Here is a 16,229-nt window from a genome sequence, read left to right on the forward strand (position 1 = left end):
TTGTTCCTGTTCTTTTTCCTGGCCCCTGCTGTAGGATACGGATCATCTTTCAGGAATGGACAGCATTACCTCTCAGAAAAACTCCAAAGCACTGCTGCCTTTTCTCTTTCTAAGATTTCTGTCCATTTGCCTCATCCCTTCTTTAGGGATGAGAGAACACACTCAAAGATTTTGGTTTAAAAGGCCTATCTGTCCATGAGGAGCTTACAGGCCATGATCAGAGTAAAGAAAGCAAAAATGCTCACCTAAGTGAAGTAAGAGATATTATTGAATTCGAGATGAAAAGTAGAGAAATATTGGCCAAGGGTGTGCCTTGTTGGAACAAAGAGTGTAAAGAAGACTGGATTTAGCACTTACTACTTGTGCGATCTTAGGCAGGTTACTTCTTCTGGGTCTGTTTCCTTAGCTACAAAATGAAATGGTTGGACTAGATGATCTAAGAACCTGTGAAATAGTACCTGGGCTGTGTGACTATCAGATTGTCAACTCAATCCACATTCATAAGAAGACTTTAAGAAAGATCCCTGGAGAATTATAGACCAGTAAGACTCATTTCTATACCCATCAAGATGATAGGGTTGTCTAGGAAAGGGTGGGACCACTGAACATTCAAGCAAACAAAACTCATTTGGGAGTAAAACAAAAGGTGGTATCTTCTAAAAGGCAATCATATCTTCCTAATTGATTAGCGTTGTTTGATGGTGATAATGCAAATATGGCAAAAGAAAAATCATTGGCTATATCTTCAGGAAATTTTTGCAAGCCTTTAATGAAGTTAACCAAAACCATGAGTCACTCTGAGAACATGGAGATTGTTCTATCATGGAAAGAAAGGCTAGGACATTTTTTGAGCTAAGAAATCACAAACAATAGAGTTTCCAAAGGTCTGGTCATATTTAATGCATATAAAGGGTTTGAAGGGGGTGAAAAAGCTTGCACAGTGAAATACTCAGGTCAATGTCAGACAATGGTCATCTCTGTTAGGTGGAAGATGGCAAAATGATGGGAACAAACTGAAGGAAGATTTTCATAGATTATTAAGAACCATAGGATTATAGGGTTGGAGCTGGAAGGGACCTTGGAGGCCTGAGTTCTGTGTTCTATGTGTAGCTCACCTCAGGGTGTTGGAGACTACCAGGAAAGAGATTAGGACAGTGCATCCTCTAATCCTACAAAGCTTACAAGAAAAGCTCCAAACTAGCTTAAATATCCTGCAGATGACAAGGATGGGTATTGCTTCATCATTGGTATAGATCTGGAAGGGACCTTAGTGGTCATCAAATTCAACTCCCTCCTTGTACAGATGAGGAACTTGAGGTCTGGAGAAGTTAAGACATTTACCTAGGATCATGATCACTAAGTACCTGGGGCAGGATTTGAACTCAGGTCTTCTCATTTCACTCTCAGTCCTCTATTCACTATATCATCTAAATGCTCTCTATCATCTAGAGGACTGTTTGAGGTTGTACAGCTAGCAAGGAATGGCAGGCAGACTGAAATCTGAGAAAAAACATTTCAAGCTTCACTTACAGGACAATGCATTAAAGGCTAGTGGTCACAATCTAGCAGAGAGCTGGAAATTATTGTAGACTATTTTCAGAATATATCAGGCCATTTATACTCCTATGGCTCAAAAGTCCAACAAAGGAAAGGGATTGAGAAGTATAAGGAGGATGGCCTCCATTTCCTTGTTGTGCATCACAGTAGAGACCACCTAGAATTGTGGGTGTGTCTATGGCTACTACATGTCAAGAAAGCTTGAACAGAGCTGGACAACATTCAAGAGAAGAAAACAAAACTGATATGATCAAGCAGTTGCCATAGAAGAGTGTGCTTAAAAAAGATGACGCCTTTCAAGCCAAAACTGATGGAGATGGGGATGGGATCAAAGCCAATATCATAAGTGCATATGCAAATGAGGATTTGTTTCACTTAATTTAGAAGATTCTAGATCTAGTAGACAGAAAAGCACTAGAAGACAGAATATATACAGAGTTTAAAGACATATTGGATAAATTTGTGGGTGACTGATCCCTAAAAGATCATCTTGGGAAGTTGGGATATTTGTGGGCATCTGACAAACTCTGATAGAGATGGTGAAAGTGCTCCCTCAAGGCAAGTGATATTATTATTAATAATATCAAAAATAACTATGATATTAGTATTATGGGAGACATTATTGAAATCAAGAAGTTGATACCAGGGATTATGATCATGTTTCCAGGTACCCCTTTCAGAGATCAAATGTTGGGCTGGAAGAGGCCATAGGATTGAGCTAGGTGTAGGGAAGAGAAAGATTTCTTATGTTCTTAAGACTCTCCCAATTTTGTATTCTTCAAATGTGCTGATATTCTTAAAAGTCTTTGGGAGTGGACATATTTCTGATCCTTGATAAATGTTTTTAAGTACCCTGACATCTCAAGAAGACCTTTCTTTGGGGCTTCCTCTGTAAAATGGTAGAGTTGGCCAAAATGATGTATCTTTTGGTTTCCTTCCAACTCTGATGAGTTTCTCTCTGAAGGTGCTTTCTTCATTGAACAAAAGGGCCTCAAAGCATGAGACCAGTACCATCTGGGAGGAGAATGTAGCCAGGTTCTTATTCTGACAATGAGGGTAGAGGATCGGCATTAGTTTACAGAAGGCTCTATTGACCTCATTTCTTATGGACAATGGAGATGAGGACTGGTACCAGGGTAAACCAAGTCAATCCCACTACCAAAGCTAGACTACTAGTCACTAAGGCTGACTCTCTGACATTATCCATGTGAATCTCAAACAACCTGGGAATCTATTTCACTGACCTTGTCTATATGACAGCAAGAACATTGTACCCAGAGGAGAAGAAGCAACAATGGGAGTGTTTCTTTTCCTTCTCTTCATCCCCTTTCTCTTCCTTGTTAGTGAGGCTTAATGGGAATTTTGAGAATCACCACTGACTACCCAGATCTTTGGCCCTATTTTCAAATTGGAGATGAGGAATTCAGTTGGGCCACAAGAACCTTCCAGTTAGAGACCAACAAGCTTTTGGGACCTGGCCCAAATCACAGCTCAATGATCTGAGGGAAACCAATCTCTGTCCAAAGTTAATTGAAGGAAGGGATTGGGAACTGGAATTTTGGAAATATGTACTATTTCTCTTACTGGCAGAGTGGATTCCACTTCATCCCCAGGGACAGGACATCAAGAAATGGTGCTTGGGTCCAGGACTGGAAAACCCCCATGACCAACTATATCCCCCGTAGCTGGTTATGATCCCCTGGCTATATATTATGCTCATCAACTGCAGTTCATTGACTGACTGTGATCCTTCTCATAAGCTATGAACACCTGACTGAACTTCTCAACCATCTAGGAACCCCTGCCCACCCACCTACCCACCCGCTTGCCCACTTGAGAGAGTTGGCATCTCTGGCAATTGGAGGCATTAAGAATTCACACTCACGCCCAGCTGCAGCAGGAGGTGTGCTGGTAGGAGAGGAAAGAACATTGGATAACGATACGTGGCTAGGGCTAGAAAGATTGGTTACATCCTGGCTCTGGCTTGTGACGGAGGACTGTCTCCTGAGAGCCCCCTGAAAGGAAGCGCCACTCTTGAAAGTATTGACTACTTCAATCTGCAACGGAGGAGAGAACGAGACAAGTTGCGAAAAGGATGGACACAACAGCTACACAACTGACAGGCATGACAACCAAAATAAGGGCGATAATTAATAATAATAATAATAATTAATAATAATAGCAACATTAACACCAGCAACAGCAACAATAATAATAATAATATCACTTAAATTTAAAAAAAATTAAAAAAAATAAACACAAACTAAAAGGTCTTAAGGAATTTCTTCCTAGCCCCACCCCCTTTGGGAGGCCCTAGACTTGGGCATCCCCCAGCCGCGAAGGCTACGTCAGCTGGTCTCTCCTGCAAACTGCAGTTCTCTCTCCTAATGAGGCAAAGATGGGGAGAGGGGTGGTTTCCCAGGGAACGAGCTTCTTTCCCATCCCTAGCTCCAAAAGAGGACCAAGATAGAGCCTTCTCCAGAGTGGGGGTCAAGGAAGAGGTCCTAGAGGAGAGGGTCTTGGAGAAGGTTGGGCGTGCCAAGAATGCTCACACCTTGGGCCCAGCCAAGGTGTGAGTGGAGCAGATTATAGGGATAGACTCTGTCCTGGGCCCTGGCTAGGATCACCATCGGTATCTTTCATGGAATGCCACTGCTTCATTTCCATTTAGGAAATGATATTCCCCCATCACCACCCACAAACAGACATGTTCAGGTCATTTCATACATTTATGGTTCGGGTGAGTGGAACTTTAGTTGTTCAAAAGGCACACCATCATGTGGACTCTGGTTTAATCTTCTATAGTAAACATCTATTGAAATCATGCTCAAATGTTCATGAGGGAAGAGGAGGAGATACAGAAAAAGGCCTATCAGACCAATTACCCCCTTTTCTCCATACAAGGTGGGCTCATTCACAGCTCGGTTGAATGGATGCTGCTAGGATCTGAACAATTGCAATAATAACTGACTTAGGTAGCACTTGAAAGTTGGCAAAATACATCCATTGTGTCAGTTAAGCCTCATTAACAACCGTAGAGACTGTAGCGCTACCCTCATTTTTACATATGACAAACCTGAGGTTCAGAGAGGTCAATCAACTTGCCCAGATTGACACAGGTAGAAAAGAGACAGGGTTGGGCTTCAAACCCAAGCCTTTTAACTCTCAAGGCCAGGATTCTTTCTACTATTCATTCCACATACTGCCCCTGAAGCCTTAAGAATGGCTGAGGCAGATCTCTTGAGAACACTAGAAGCCTGGGCCTTCCAGAAGAAGCCTGGGCCTTCCAGAAGAAGCCAGGGTGACAGGCAAAGAATCAAACTCAGAACCATGAGTTGTCTCCATCATCCACCATTTTTTTCCAACTCCTATGTAATGACATTTAGACTCCTCACTCTCCACAGAGAGAACAGGCCAGATTCTACCCCAAGACATACATGCAGAATCAAGTTTGGGGCTGAGAACTGGGGATGCAGAGTTCTATAGGCTAGGCTGTGTGCCCTACCTTATTGGTTTTGCATTTTCCCCCTTTCTGTAGTCTATGTGGTTGGGAACCCTCACTGTCCTCCAGGTTCTTTGGAGCCCCACACATGATTCCTTCACTCCCTTGAAGGGAGAAAGAGTAAAATTGGTTGGAAACAACCCTGACTAGGGGAGGAAGGTTACTATAAAGTCTGGTGGTTAGGGCAAGCAAGCTTGGCCATGTCTTGAGATCAATTATAAAACAAAGAAACGCATGTAACGGTGCCATACAGCCAGGACTATATACCCATCCTCTCTGTATGGTAGACGGTAGCATTTCTCCATATGCACACATGCTACTAGAATGATCATTCACATTTCTAGAGCTTTTTAAGGTTTACAAAACATTTTCCTCACACCCCCTCTAAGGTAGGCGGTATAAATATTATTAGCTCCATTTTGTAGATGAGGAAATGGAAGTCCAGTAATGCCACTTACTTGTGGTCACTGAGCTAGTAAGTGTCAGAGCAAGGACTGCCATCAGAGTCTTTTGGCCTCCCAATACAGGGCTGCTTCCAGTATACCACACTGCCCGTGTGTGTTAGTGTATTGTGTATTATTCCATTTGAGGTCCCCAAGTTGTTGTATGGATAAACAACGAGACATTTAGAATCTCAACTATAATCTACTGAATTAAATTATTCATAGGAGGATTCTTCTACATTTTTGAGTACTACACATAGATTTCTGCATGTGCATGTAACCTACATGAGTTTTTACTGGTGTATACACAGGTGCATTTCTACATATGAGTTTGTGGGTATGTTTTGGTGTATGTGTGCATGGCTCTCTATATAAGCATGTTTGGGAATGGGTGAATTTTATATTATGTGCATGAATATATTTTACATATAAGATTATAGGTGCAATTCTGCATGTGTAAGTATATCCCAAGTATGTTTTTTTACACACATATATGCTACATGTAAGTTTCTGCCAGGGTAGCTAGGTGGCAGAGTGGTTGGAGAGAAGAGCCTGCAGTCAGGAAGATTCATCCTCCTCAACTGAAATCCAGCCTTAGACGCTTAGTAGCTATGTGACCCTGGGCAAGTCACTTAACCCTATTTGCCTCAGTTTCCTCATCTGTAAAATGAGAAAGAAATGGCAAACCACTCTGGTATCTTTGCAAGAAAATCCCAACTAGGTTCACGAAGAGTTGGACACTACTGAAGGGACCCAACACCGACAAAATTTTCTGCACATACAGGCACTTGTCTGTGCTAGCAGTGTGTGCACAGGTACATCTCCACATGTGAGTTTATTTATGGGTGGTCTTTTCAGCATGTATATATATATATATGTGTGTGTGTGTGTATGTGTGTGTGTGTATGTGTATATATATATATATATATATATATATATATATATATATATATATGTACTTACTGATGTTTTAGTATGTGTGTAGATGGTACACTGTGTCTCTGCATGAGCATGCGCACATGTGAATGTACACATGCATTTTTCTAAGTCCGTGTTGCTGTGTTTCTGGATGTGATTCAGAAGTACCTTTTGACACAGAAGGTAGAGGATCTGTACTTTAGGTTTAGAGCTGTATGGGACCTCATAGCCTCATCTGCTTTACAGATGGAGACACTGAGATTCAGAGACACTGAGTAGGTTGGCCAGAAGTTACTCAGTCCTTTTCAGTCATGTCTGACTCTTCATGACCTCATCTGGTTTTTTTGGCAAAGATACTGGAGTTGTCTGCCATTTCCTCCTCCGGCTTATTTTACAGATGAGGAAACTGAGGCAAACAGGGTCAAGAGACTTGTCCAAGGTCATATTGCTCGTAAGTATCTGAGGTCAGATTTGACAGTAAGTGAGAAAGGATTTGAATTCAGATTTTCTGATCTCTAAGAATGTCACTGTCTCCCCTGGGCCACCTCACTGTCTACTGTATGTGTGTTTGTGCTTGTATGTAAAAAAGGAGTATGCATCTGGGTGAGTGCTTCCTGGACGTGTGCCAACGCCCATGGCTGTGGGAAGGTATGTCACATTTAGTCCTTGAAACACTGTTGTGAAGGTCAAATTTAAAGTGAACACTTTGAGAAACATGAATCAGCCTACAAAGGTCTGGGTGAGAACACCCCCCCCATTGGGTTAGAGGCCCTTAATTGTCCTTTGTTCTTACTCATCAAAGTAAAAACCTCAGTGCGAAAGAAGGGACAGGTTGGATGTGCACAACTACCCACTCCAAGCAAGCCCCACCACATCCACCCTGTAGAGACCCCAGCCTGGGCTTGCAGTCTGGGATCTAACACTCACCTTTGAGAACCGAAGGTCAGCTGAAGTAGTCGTGGGTGGAAGCAGTTACCCCACTTTCCCCTACCCCACCCCCAGCCTTGCCTCAATCTTGCCCAGACTCACTAAGGAACTCCAGCCCCCTCCCCTGAACCCATTATCTGTTTCAGTTATTACTACTCTCCTCCCCTCCCACCCCACCTACTTTAATTGCTTATAAAGTGAAGATAATTAACCAAGGTGACAAAATGTCATTAGAGGAGGCCACTTCAATGGAAATACATATATATGTATATGTATGTGTATGTGTATGTGTATGTGTATGTGTATATGTATATGTATATGTATATGTATATGTATATGTATGTGGTTTTGTTTGGGAATGTGCCATGATCTCAGAACTGGTGGCAAACTCATGGAGATGGGGACATCTCACAGTATAGGATCTTGGGGCTCAGTGACTTGTGAAAATAAGTTACTACTGGTGTAGGGGAGGAAGGGCAGGAGTATGGCTGCCCAGCAGGATGGCATGGCCCTGGGGACTGTCATCAGTAGTAGGAAGAGATTCTGACTACACTCTTGCAGAGTCTGCTGATTAGGACTCTGGACAAGAAGGTCATTCCTCTTCCTCAGTTCTCCCATCCTCACTCCACCCCAACACTTGCATTTGCCAGAGGCCTTCATGTACAGTGTCCTGGTATGAGGACAGAGTGCCCGTCACTGCCCAGGATGACTCTTGATTGGCCACACTGTACGTACCTGAGTTTGGATTCTGTTCAGGCCACGGAACCACAGGATCTGTCCACGTCGAAGTTCTCTCTCAGCATGATCAATCTCCTCGACATCCTCATTGAGTTCTTCCTCAGGGATCTCCTCTTTCTGAGTGAGCCGCCCTGCCTCCTTCAGGAACTTGAGCCTACTGGTTGGGATTGTGGCAATGATCTGAAAAGAGACAAGTGGAAATCAATGGAGGCACATTTATTCATCTGTGAATTAAATCATTCACTAATCAATTCATTCATTTACTTATTTAGTCAATCAAAAATATTCATTGAGTATCTACTATGTGCCAGGCACTATGCTAATTCACTTATTCAGTCAATAAGTATTGCCTAAGTACCTATTACGTGCCCCACATTTACTATAGGATCACAAGTTCAGGAAGATCTGAATAAGTAGAGGAGAGGAAAGAAGGTATCTTAGGCAGAGATAGCAGAACAGGCAATGGTATGACAGTGGAAATGTGAATTAGAGGGTGATGGTTTCTTTAACTAGCTGATGAAGATGTGTATGTATATGTATATATGTAGATGCGTGTATACATACACCTCCAGGGGATCTATGTGAAAGGTGAATTTGAAGGACTGAGATTCATTATGTTTTGCTCATTTCTATCCTCCCATTTAGAGACAGAATTTGGGGAACCATACCTGCAAGCATGTCCTATGAGGTAAAAAAAATTTTAGAATTCATTCTCCATGGCAAGGAGCAAATCTAGTGTCCCCCAAGCAAAATGTTGAAGAACAAGAGAGCTGCAGCTCAGTTTATCCAAGTCTCCATTTGACTTGTCCAGGGCTCAGAAGGGCCAGGCTGACTTCCTCCAATGGTCCGCCCCCACAGCTCAGCTGGGGCAGGAGCCCCTCAGTTAACAGTGGCCTCCCTTTAGAGACAGAATTATCACTGGCTTTCAGTGCTACCAGAAGAAGGTGCTAATCTCTACAGCTTATGGAGTATCCCGAAAACATGAATCACGAACTAAATATTGGGATATTCACTTGAAGGATATGCTGTGTTGGATAAAAGGTGGTATGGGGCTGCTAACAAGAAGGCCTGACCTCCTCATTCTATTTGTCAGACATAGAGTGTCTCTGACTGCCCTTTGTTCCAAAGGGTAAATTTCACAATGAGAGGTGGGCAACCTTCATTGAACTCCTTCAATAACACAATTCTCATTTGGGGATATTGAGGCATCACAGTGGCCTATGCCAACTGGGCTGGAACCACTGTGTATACCTTTTTATATAAAAGGGGAAAATGGGAACTTTGAGGATGATCCCTGTAAGCAACCAGCCCCAGCACAGATAGACATAGAATCTCACCTCTGACAATTATTGCATGTGATTCAGAGCAAATTGTCTAACCTCTGGGGACCCCTACCCATCATTCTATGACTATAAATTGCAAAACAGGTACTGATCTGCTTTAGTGGCTAGAATTTCTTCACCAGGAATTCTTCATACCAGTGAATCAAACGACCTGTTGGTTCCTCTTTGACTAACTGTGCCCCACCCAAAACCCCAATATAAGAAAAACATCCCTTAGGACCCAAATTCAGGTGTCTAGAATTTCTCACCTGTAACAGGCTTCCTGTACAAAGAAGTGTCCTCAGTTTAAAAAAAAAAGTTTGCATACCAAGTTAAGCCATGGCAAGTCCCTGGACTTAGGGACAAGAGAATTGACAGAAAAGACTTAGTCTGAGCATTAGAGAATGTCAGAACTGGAAGAGACTTGGTGATCACCCACCCTATCTCATTTAAGGAAGACACTGAGGCCCCAGTGGTGTAATATCATGTGAAGGGCTGAATCTGGAGTCAGACAATTTCAGTTTTATTCCTGCCTCTGCACTTAGTACCTGTTTCGATTCAGTCATGTCATTATCTTCACCTGTGCAATGAGACAATGGGACTAGATTGTTTCCAAGGTTCCTTCAAGTCTAGATCTTTGATCCTATGAGTAACTTTGGCAGAGTCAGGACTAGCATTTAGTTTTTCTAACTCTATTTAATTTAACTCAATTAGCATTTTTTAAGTGCCCACGATACGTTAGGCACCATACTAGGTCCTGAGGGTATGAAGTCAAACACCTAACAGTCCTCATCCTCAACAATTCAAAAAGCCTCCATAGTCACCAATAAGTAAGTGCAAAAAAATAGTAAATAATTTCAGATGTGGCATTAATGTCTGCCGGGGGGGGGGGGGGGATGATCAGGAAGGGACTCTGGTAGGATGTAGCACTTGAGCTGAGCCTTGAAGGAGCTAGGGGCTAGTTACAAGAGACAGAGGCTGCTTGCTTGTATTCCACTCTGAGAACAGGAACCTGCCAAGAAGAGCTTACCTGACCCCAGACAAGCTCTCCTAGTCCAATGAATATACACCACATCCACTGGTCAAGCTGGAGAGGAGAACAGCTGAATGGCTTCCCCCCGAACTGCACAATGACTATCTGGAGACAAAATTGGAGACACAAACCCATCACCAGGAGAAGCACAAGCTTCATCTCTCAGAGCAGGGACTGGGACTTCCTGCTGGCAGGGGGCCAGGTGATGTTCTTCCAGTGAGGATGCCCCAGGGTCCTGGTTACCTGAATGGCGAAGGTGCCCAGTACAATTGTGCAGAAGATGGGATTCCTGAAGATGCCATCAAACACATTCCGCTCCCCGTGGATTTTCCGGGCGTTGATTTCATTGAACAGCTGCATCATGACGAAGGTATTAAAGATGATTGTATAGTGCTCAGAGGGAGGAGAGTGGAGGGGGGCATTGCGTCCACTGTCAATCATGAACATTTTCTCTCCTATAGAAGTGAAAGTGTAAATAAAATCAAAAGGGCTCCAGGGATATGAGCTGTGGGACCTTGGTCCAGTTCCTTGTTTTCTCTTTGCTTTGTTTTCCCTTCTAAAAAATGAAGGGTTTTGACTGGATGAATTCTAAGGTCCCTTCTAGTGCCAACATTCTCTAGTTCTATCTGCCTGTTCTACTATGGCCACACAAGTGCTGGAGTGGTGATAGGAAGTGGAAGTGGGGAGGGGAAAAAGACACATGAAAAGAAATCCTTTTACAAAAATAGCTCTTAAACTTTTTCCCACCTCATAGCACTTTATTCTTTGCCATCAGTAGGGAACTGTCAAAATGCCCATATGCTTGAAAGTGAAACTTCCATCCATTTCATAAGAGAGACTTCCTGCAAAGTTGACTCAGTTGTTTCAATGGCTCTCATCAGGGTGATGGTCCTACTGAAGTTGTGGGTCAAAGTATTTCTGCCCATCTTGGGCAACTCTTATCTATAACTCTCCATAGGTTCCCTTATGGAAGTCTACCTTGTATACTAAGGGATTTCCTTGACATCTCAACATTTTGAGGATACTAATGGAATATGAAGGCTATTCATGGTCTATCCCTCATTCTAGTCATGTGATTAGTCCACCTTTTTTGATAATACATTTTCCTGATGAAGTCCCTTATTCTTCTTCTTCAAGATTACTCATTTGTTATATGCTGTAGCCTACTCATGACTACCAGGTCATTTTTATTTCTATAAAAACTATATTCCTCCAAGGCTCACAAGAATACAACATTGGTAGAATATTGACATGAAAAAGCTAGTCTTTTGTTTCAGGGAGAATTCTCTTTGGGTTCACTAAAGGAACTTTGCAATTTCCCAAAGGGAATCTTGCCTGCTCTCCTCTTGTTCAATTCTGAGTCCAACTAGTTGTCTGTAGTATTCTCTGTCAACAATATACACATACACATTTATGTATCATACACAACATATATGTGTGAACATATATGTATATATATATATTATACATATATATGGGAAAAGACAGAGGGGGAATGGATGAATGGGTTCTGTCCAAGCTGTCCATTTAACTGTATATCATAATCTAGATGATAGAAATTCTTTGTCTTTCTGGGTTTCCCTATTTGGATGGTTAAGTCAAACTCTTTTAAGTGGTTATGATGCCATCCATCTATAAACAGGAACATTTGAAGGACCGAGAGAATCTGCTTGGAATCTGCACTAGATCAACTCTGTCATAGCAGCAAACACCTTTGATAAGCATATGTCCCCCTATGTTATGCCTCACTTGCCACTTAGGATCAAGATGATCACTTTTGCTATATTTATTAAGTAGTCTCGACACATTGTGATGTATTAGTGGTAGACACTTTGTTGGAAGAAAACTCTTAAAGTGGTGATTTGTTCTACTGAAGGAATTTTTTTTTTAGTCAATGAACAATTAATTAAGTACAATAGGATCTTATCTTCTTTACAACCTTCAGCAATTACATGGTGGGAAAGATAAAATATACTCTGTAGTATTCCTTCCTAAAGCCTGACTTTCCCACCAGTAGACAATGTGTATTTTTATATAATGTGAATTTTTATATAACATTTTTATTAAGTTATGAGCCAATAGCTTTTGCATTTTCTCAGTAACCCTTTTAAAATATTAATAAGGGCTAAAATTTTCCCCATATCTTTGGTATCTTTTTCTCCTACAGATACTTTGAGAAGTGATCTCTCTGTATTGTCTGCAGCACAGATCTCCTCTATGACACTTGGCCTAATTCAGCTGCTTTCATCATATTATTCTCCTTAGGGTCACTTTTGATTCCTATGTAAACATATCCATGACTAAACATATCCATGACTGTGACATCAAAATATGAAGGTTCTACTGTTTTGATGGTGAAAAAGTTTGTTATAAAAATGCAGATCTTTTCCATTTTTCTTTCATTTGTTTTATTCCTTCCATTGCTATCCTTAAATACCCTTATAATGACTTTTCTTAGTTGGTTCTCTTACCAACCTTTTTCTACATTAGTTTTACTCCCACTACTTATTTCTTTTTTATGAAATGATACTGCTCAAAGTATTCCATCCTCCTCCTTGAGGTTTTAAAAATGAGTCTATAATCTACTCTATATAATCTAAGTTAGTATCACACTTGCCTACCATAGTTCTCCTCTTGGCAAGTCAATCAGTTTGATGACTACTTTTTAGGCTCCCTGCTCTTCTTACAGCATTTAATTTATATCACTTAAATTTTATATGAAATTAATTTAGTCCATGTCTATATGCTTTCTTATGTCCACATCCCCTTTTTTCTTGTTAATAACCTGTTTTAATTGCATGTCAAATCTTACTCACTTGTTTATTCTTATCTTTAGCTTTGCAATAATTTTGATATTTGCTCAAATAAATTGATTGTCTGACTATACACAGACAGCTAATAAAGCAAAATAATTATCAATAATGTTATTCAATTCCTTGCCCAGCACCTTATAATTCTCTTCTTGACAACTGTGTGCATGGTATACAGGCAGAAGGTTTTTGTGTAGCCTTCACACCTTTGGCCTCTCACATTCCCTCTTTCTGATCTAATGTATTTTCTTCCTCCTGACCTACTTCTCCTTTTCCTCTAAAGTCACAAAGTACTAGACTTTGTGTTCATTTAATTTATAGGGTCTTACTAAGTTCTTTATAGAAATTTTTCCCTTCGTCTTCTTATAAGCAGTAATTTCACGATAGTCTTTTTACACATCAGAAGTACTGCACTGAAATGATCAAATGCCTTCTCAAGTGACATTTCTTGTTACTTTTGTATGCATAAAATTAAACCAACTCTACTAACTTTTTCATTTGCCTCTACAAGATGAACCTGTCAGACAGGTTTTCTTCCACTGTAGCTTCCTTTTTTCTTTTGGTTTTCATTTCTATCAAGACTCTCAAAATTGGTATGACTCATTTCCTCCAGTAGGATGTGCACTCAGTAATTGGATAAGGATATCCCATTGAACCTACCAAGAGCTAAGTGAAGAGTAATAGATGGTTGGAAAATGATGTGATTCTTAGCATCCTCTACACTTTATTTCCCATGATTCCCTTCATTGCAGAAGCAGAGGAGAAGCTCACAGGACCAAGGGACATATTGCATTTTCCTTTGTTTCATGGAGTGACATGGCCAAAGTGTTCACCACCAAGTAGCTAACCTACTGGTGATGAGCCTCCTTGCAATTAGCTAGGTTAGTTCTTCAACAGATTCAATCTGTTTCTGAGCCCCTACTTAAAGGTCTCACCAGCATGGTAGAAACTTTCAGAGCTTTTGCTACACTGGTATTGATGCTGAGAACTCAGTCACTGTCACTTTATGATGAGGCATCTGAGTTAGATCTTTTGGTGTTTTGAAGTGACGTCAAACCATGGGTGCTTTCTCAGTGCACATGTTTCAATACTAATGAACCTATAGGAAAATAACGAAAAAACAGGTAGCCTCTGGAGTCTTTCACTGAGTCTTCATAAAAGGGCTTTCTTCCTTCCTTCCTTCCTTTATTCCTTCCTTCCTTCCTTCTTTCCTTCCTTCCTTTTCTTCCTTCCTTTCTTTCTGTTCTGCCATTCTTAAACCCAAGACATGGGAGGCATTCTGGGTGGAAGATGGTGTGTAGGAATGGCTCCTGAATCAGGAGGTCTTTACACTGCTGTGATGTTTGAGTGGGTCACTGAACTTCTCTACATCTTAGTTTTTATTTTCTCAGTAAATTGAGGGGATTGGGCTAAATGATCTCCAAGACCCTTTTCTACTCCTGGAATTCTGTTCTACGTTCTAATGTTCTGAGTTTGTGACCTGAAGATTTTATGGCTGATGTGCACAAGGATTTAAGCATTCTGGAGAGCCACGCAGTGACTTACCAACAAAGAGCAGGGTGAAGATGAGCGTGAGCTGGTAGACTGCATGACCTAGGATATTCTTCATCATGGTGCGAGAGATGAGCGGCTTGTTGCGGCCGTATGGCTTTCGCAGCAGAAGAGACTCTGTTGGTGGTTCTGTGGCCAGGGCCAGGGAGGCAAAGGTATCCATGATGAGATTTACCCACAACATCTGTACGGCTTTTAGGGGAGAGTCCTGGGGATAGAAAGAAGAGTGAACAGTCACAGCATGGAAGGAATCAGGCTGGGATAGCTCTGGGGTAGGAGAATATCCCATTATCAACCACCCATTCCCAGGATGTGATATAGAAGTTTCCATTATCACGTGTGTGTGTGTGTGTGTGTGTGTGTGTGTGTGAGAGAGAGAGAGAGAGAGAGAGAGAGAGAGAGAGAGAGACAGAGACAGAGACAGAGAGAGACAGAGAGAGAGAGAGAGACAGAGACAGAGAGAGAGAGAGAGAGAGAGAGAGAGAGAGAGAGAGAGAGAGAGAGAGAGAGAGAGAGAAAGAGAGAGAGAGAGAGATGCGGATGTTGACATCTTCTGCAAATTCCAGGATCTTAAGTTGGAAGGGAACTCAGAGGACATCTAGTCTATCCTCCTCCCTACTTTTTTTTTAACAGAGGAGGAAATGGAGGTCTAGGATAGAAAGCTGACTCAAGGTAATGACAGATTAAATAATAGCTGGGTACAGACCCTTTGATTAAAATTTGGTACCTTTGGCACTATACCATAACCCATTAAGAGTAGATTTGTTCCATTTTCATAGGAAACTTGGGAAGTCCAAAAAGCCTGTGAGACTCAAAGAAATGGATTTCTACTGGTAGAATTCCCATTCCTTTGACAACTAATCTGGGAGATAATTTTGGGAAGGAGGCCCCTTTCACTCCATACCACAGAGAGGCTTCTTAATATATCTAGACTAAGGACAATCTTGTTCACTTTTCTGGTTTCAGAGAGGATTTTCTAATTAACTTAGAGAAAATTTTAGAGCTTAGGGGGAATTTGCCTGTTTTCCTTCCAAGCTTCTCTGTTTTTCTCAATATCAATCAACAAGTATTTATTAAGTACCTACTATGTACTAAGCAAGGGCAGCTAGATGGTAAAGTGGATACAGCAGTGGATTTGGAATCAGGAAGATTTATCCTCATGAGTTCAAATCAGGACTCAACCACTTACTAGCTGTGTGATACTGGGCAAGTCCTTTAACCCTGTTTTCCTTAGTTTCCTCATCTGTAAAATGAGCTCCACTCCAGTATCTTTGCCAAAAAAACTCTAAGTGGGGTCACACAGGATTGGAAACAACTGAGCAACAGCAATGTGACAAGCCTCATTGTGTTAGGTGTTAAGGAGACAAGTACAAAGAAAGAAACAATCTCTACTCTCAAGCAACTGATATTCTGGTGGTAGAGATGACA

The 16,229-nt window shown here is 41.4% G+C and overlaps 1 protein-coding gene across 8 annotated transcripts in view; it reads right to left on the reverse strand.

Annotated features, from left to right (window-relative positions):
• The window catches only part of ATP2B2 (ATPase plasma membrane Ca2+ transporting 2), a 666,717-nt gene that overhangs the window by 11,799 nt on the left and 638,689 nt on the right, over positions 1–16,229 (reverse strand). For 5 of the 8 annotated variants that reach the window (XM_072598490.1, XM_072598492.1, XM_072598489.1 and 2 more), the window contains 4 exons: positions 14,796–15,009; positions 10,684–10,895; positions 10,438–10,545; positions 8,083–8,265 (listed from right to left, as the gene is read on the reverse strand). In XM_072598490.1, coding sequence (XP_072454591.1) covers positions 8,083–8,265; positions 10,438–10,545; positions 10,684–10,895; positions 14,796–15,009 — 717 coding nt within the window. Of the gene's footprint in view, positions 1–3,438; positions 3,615–8,082; positions 8,266–10,437; positions 10,546–10,683; positions 10,896–14,795; positions 15,010–16,229 lie in introns of all 8 variants that reach the window. The other 3 variants (XM_072598495.1, XM_072598497.1, XM_072598496.1) reach the window with 2 other exon arrangements.

This window comes from Notamacropus eugenii, chromosome 3 (assembly GCF_028372415.1).
Source record: "Notamacropus eugenii isolate mMacEug1 chromosome 3, mMacEug1.pri_v2, whole genome shotgun sequence".
NCBI lineage: Eukaryota > Metazoa > Chordata > Mammalia > Diprotodontia > Macropodidae > Notamacropus > Notamacropus eugenii.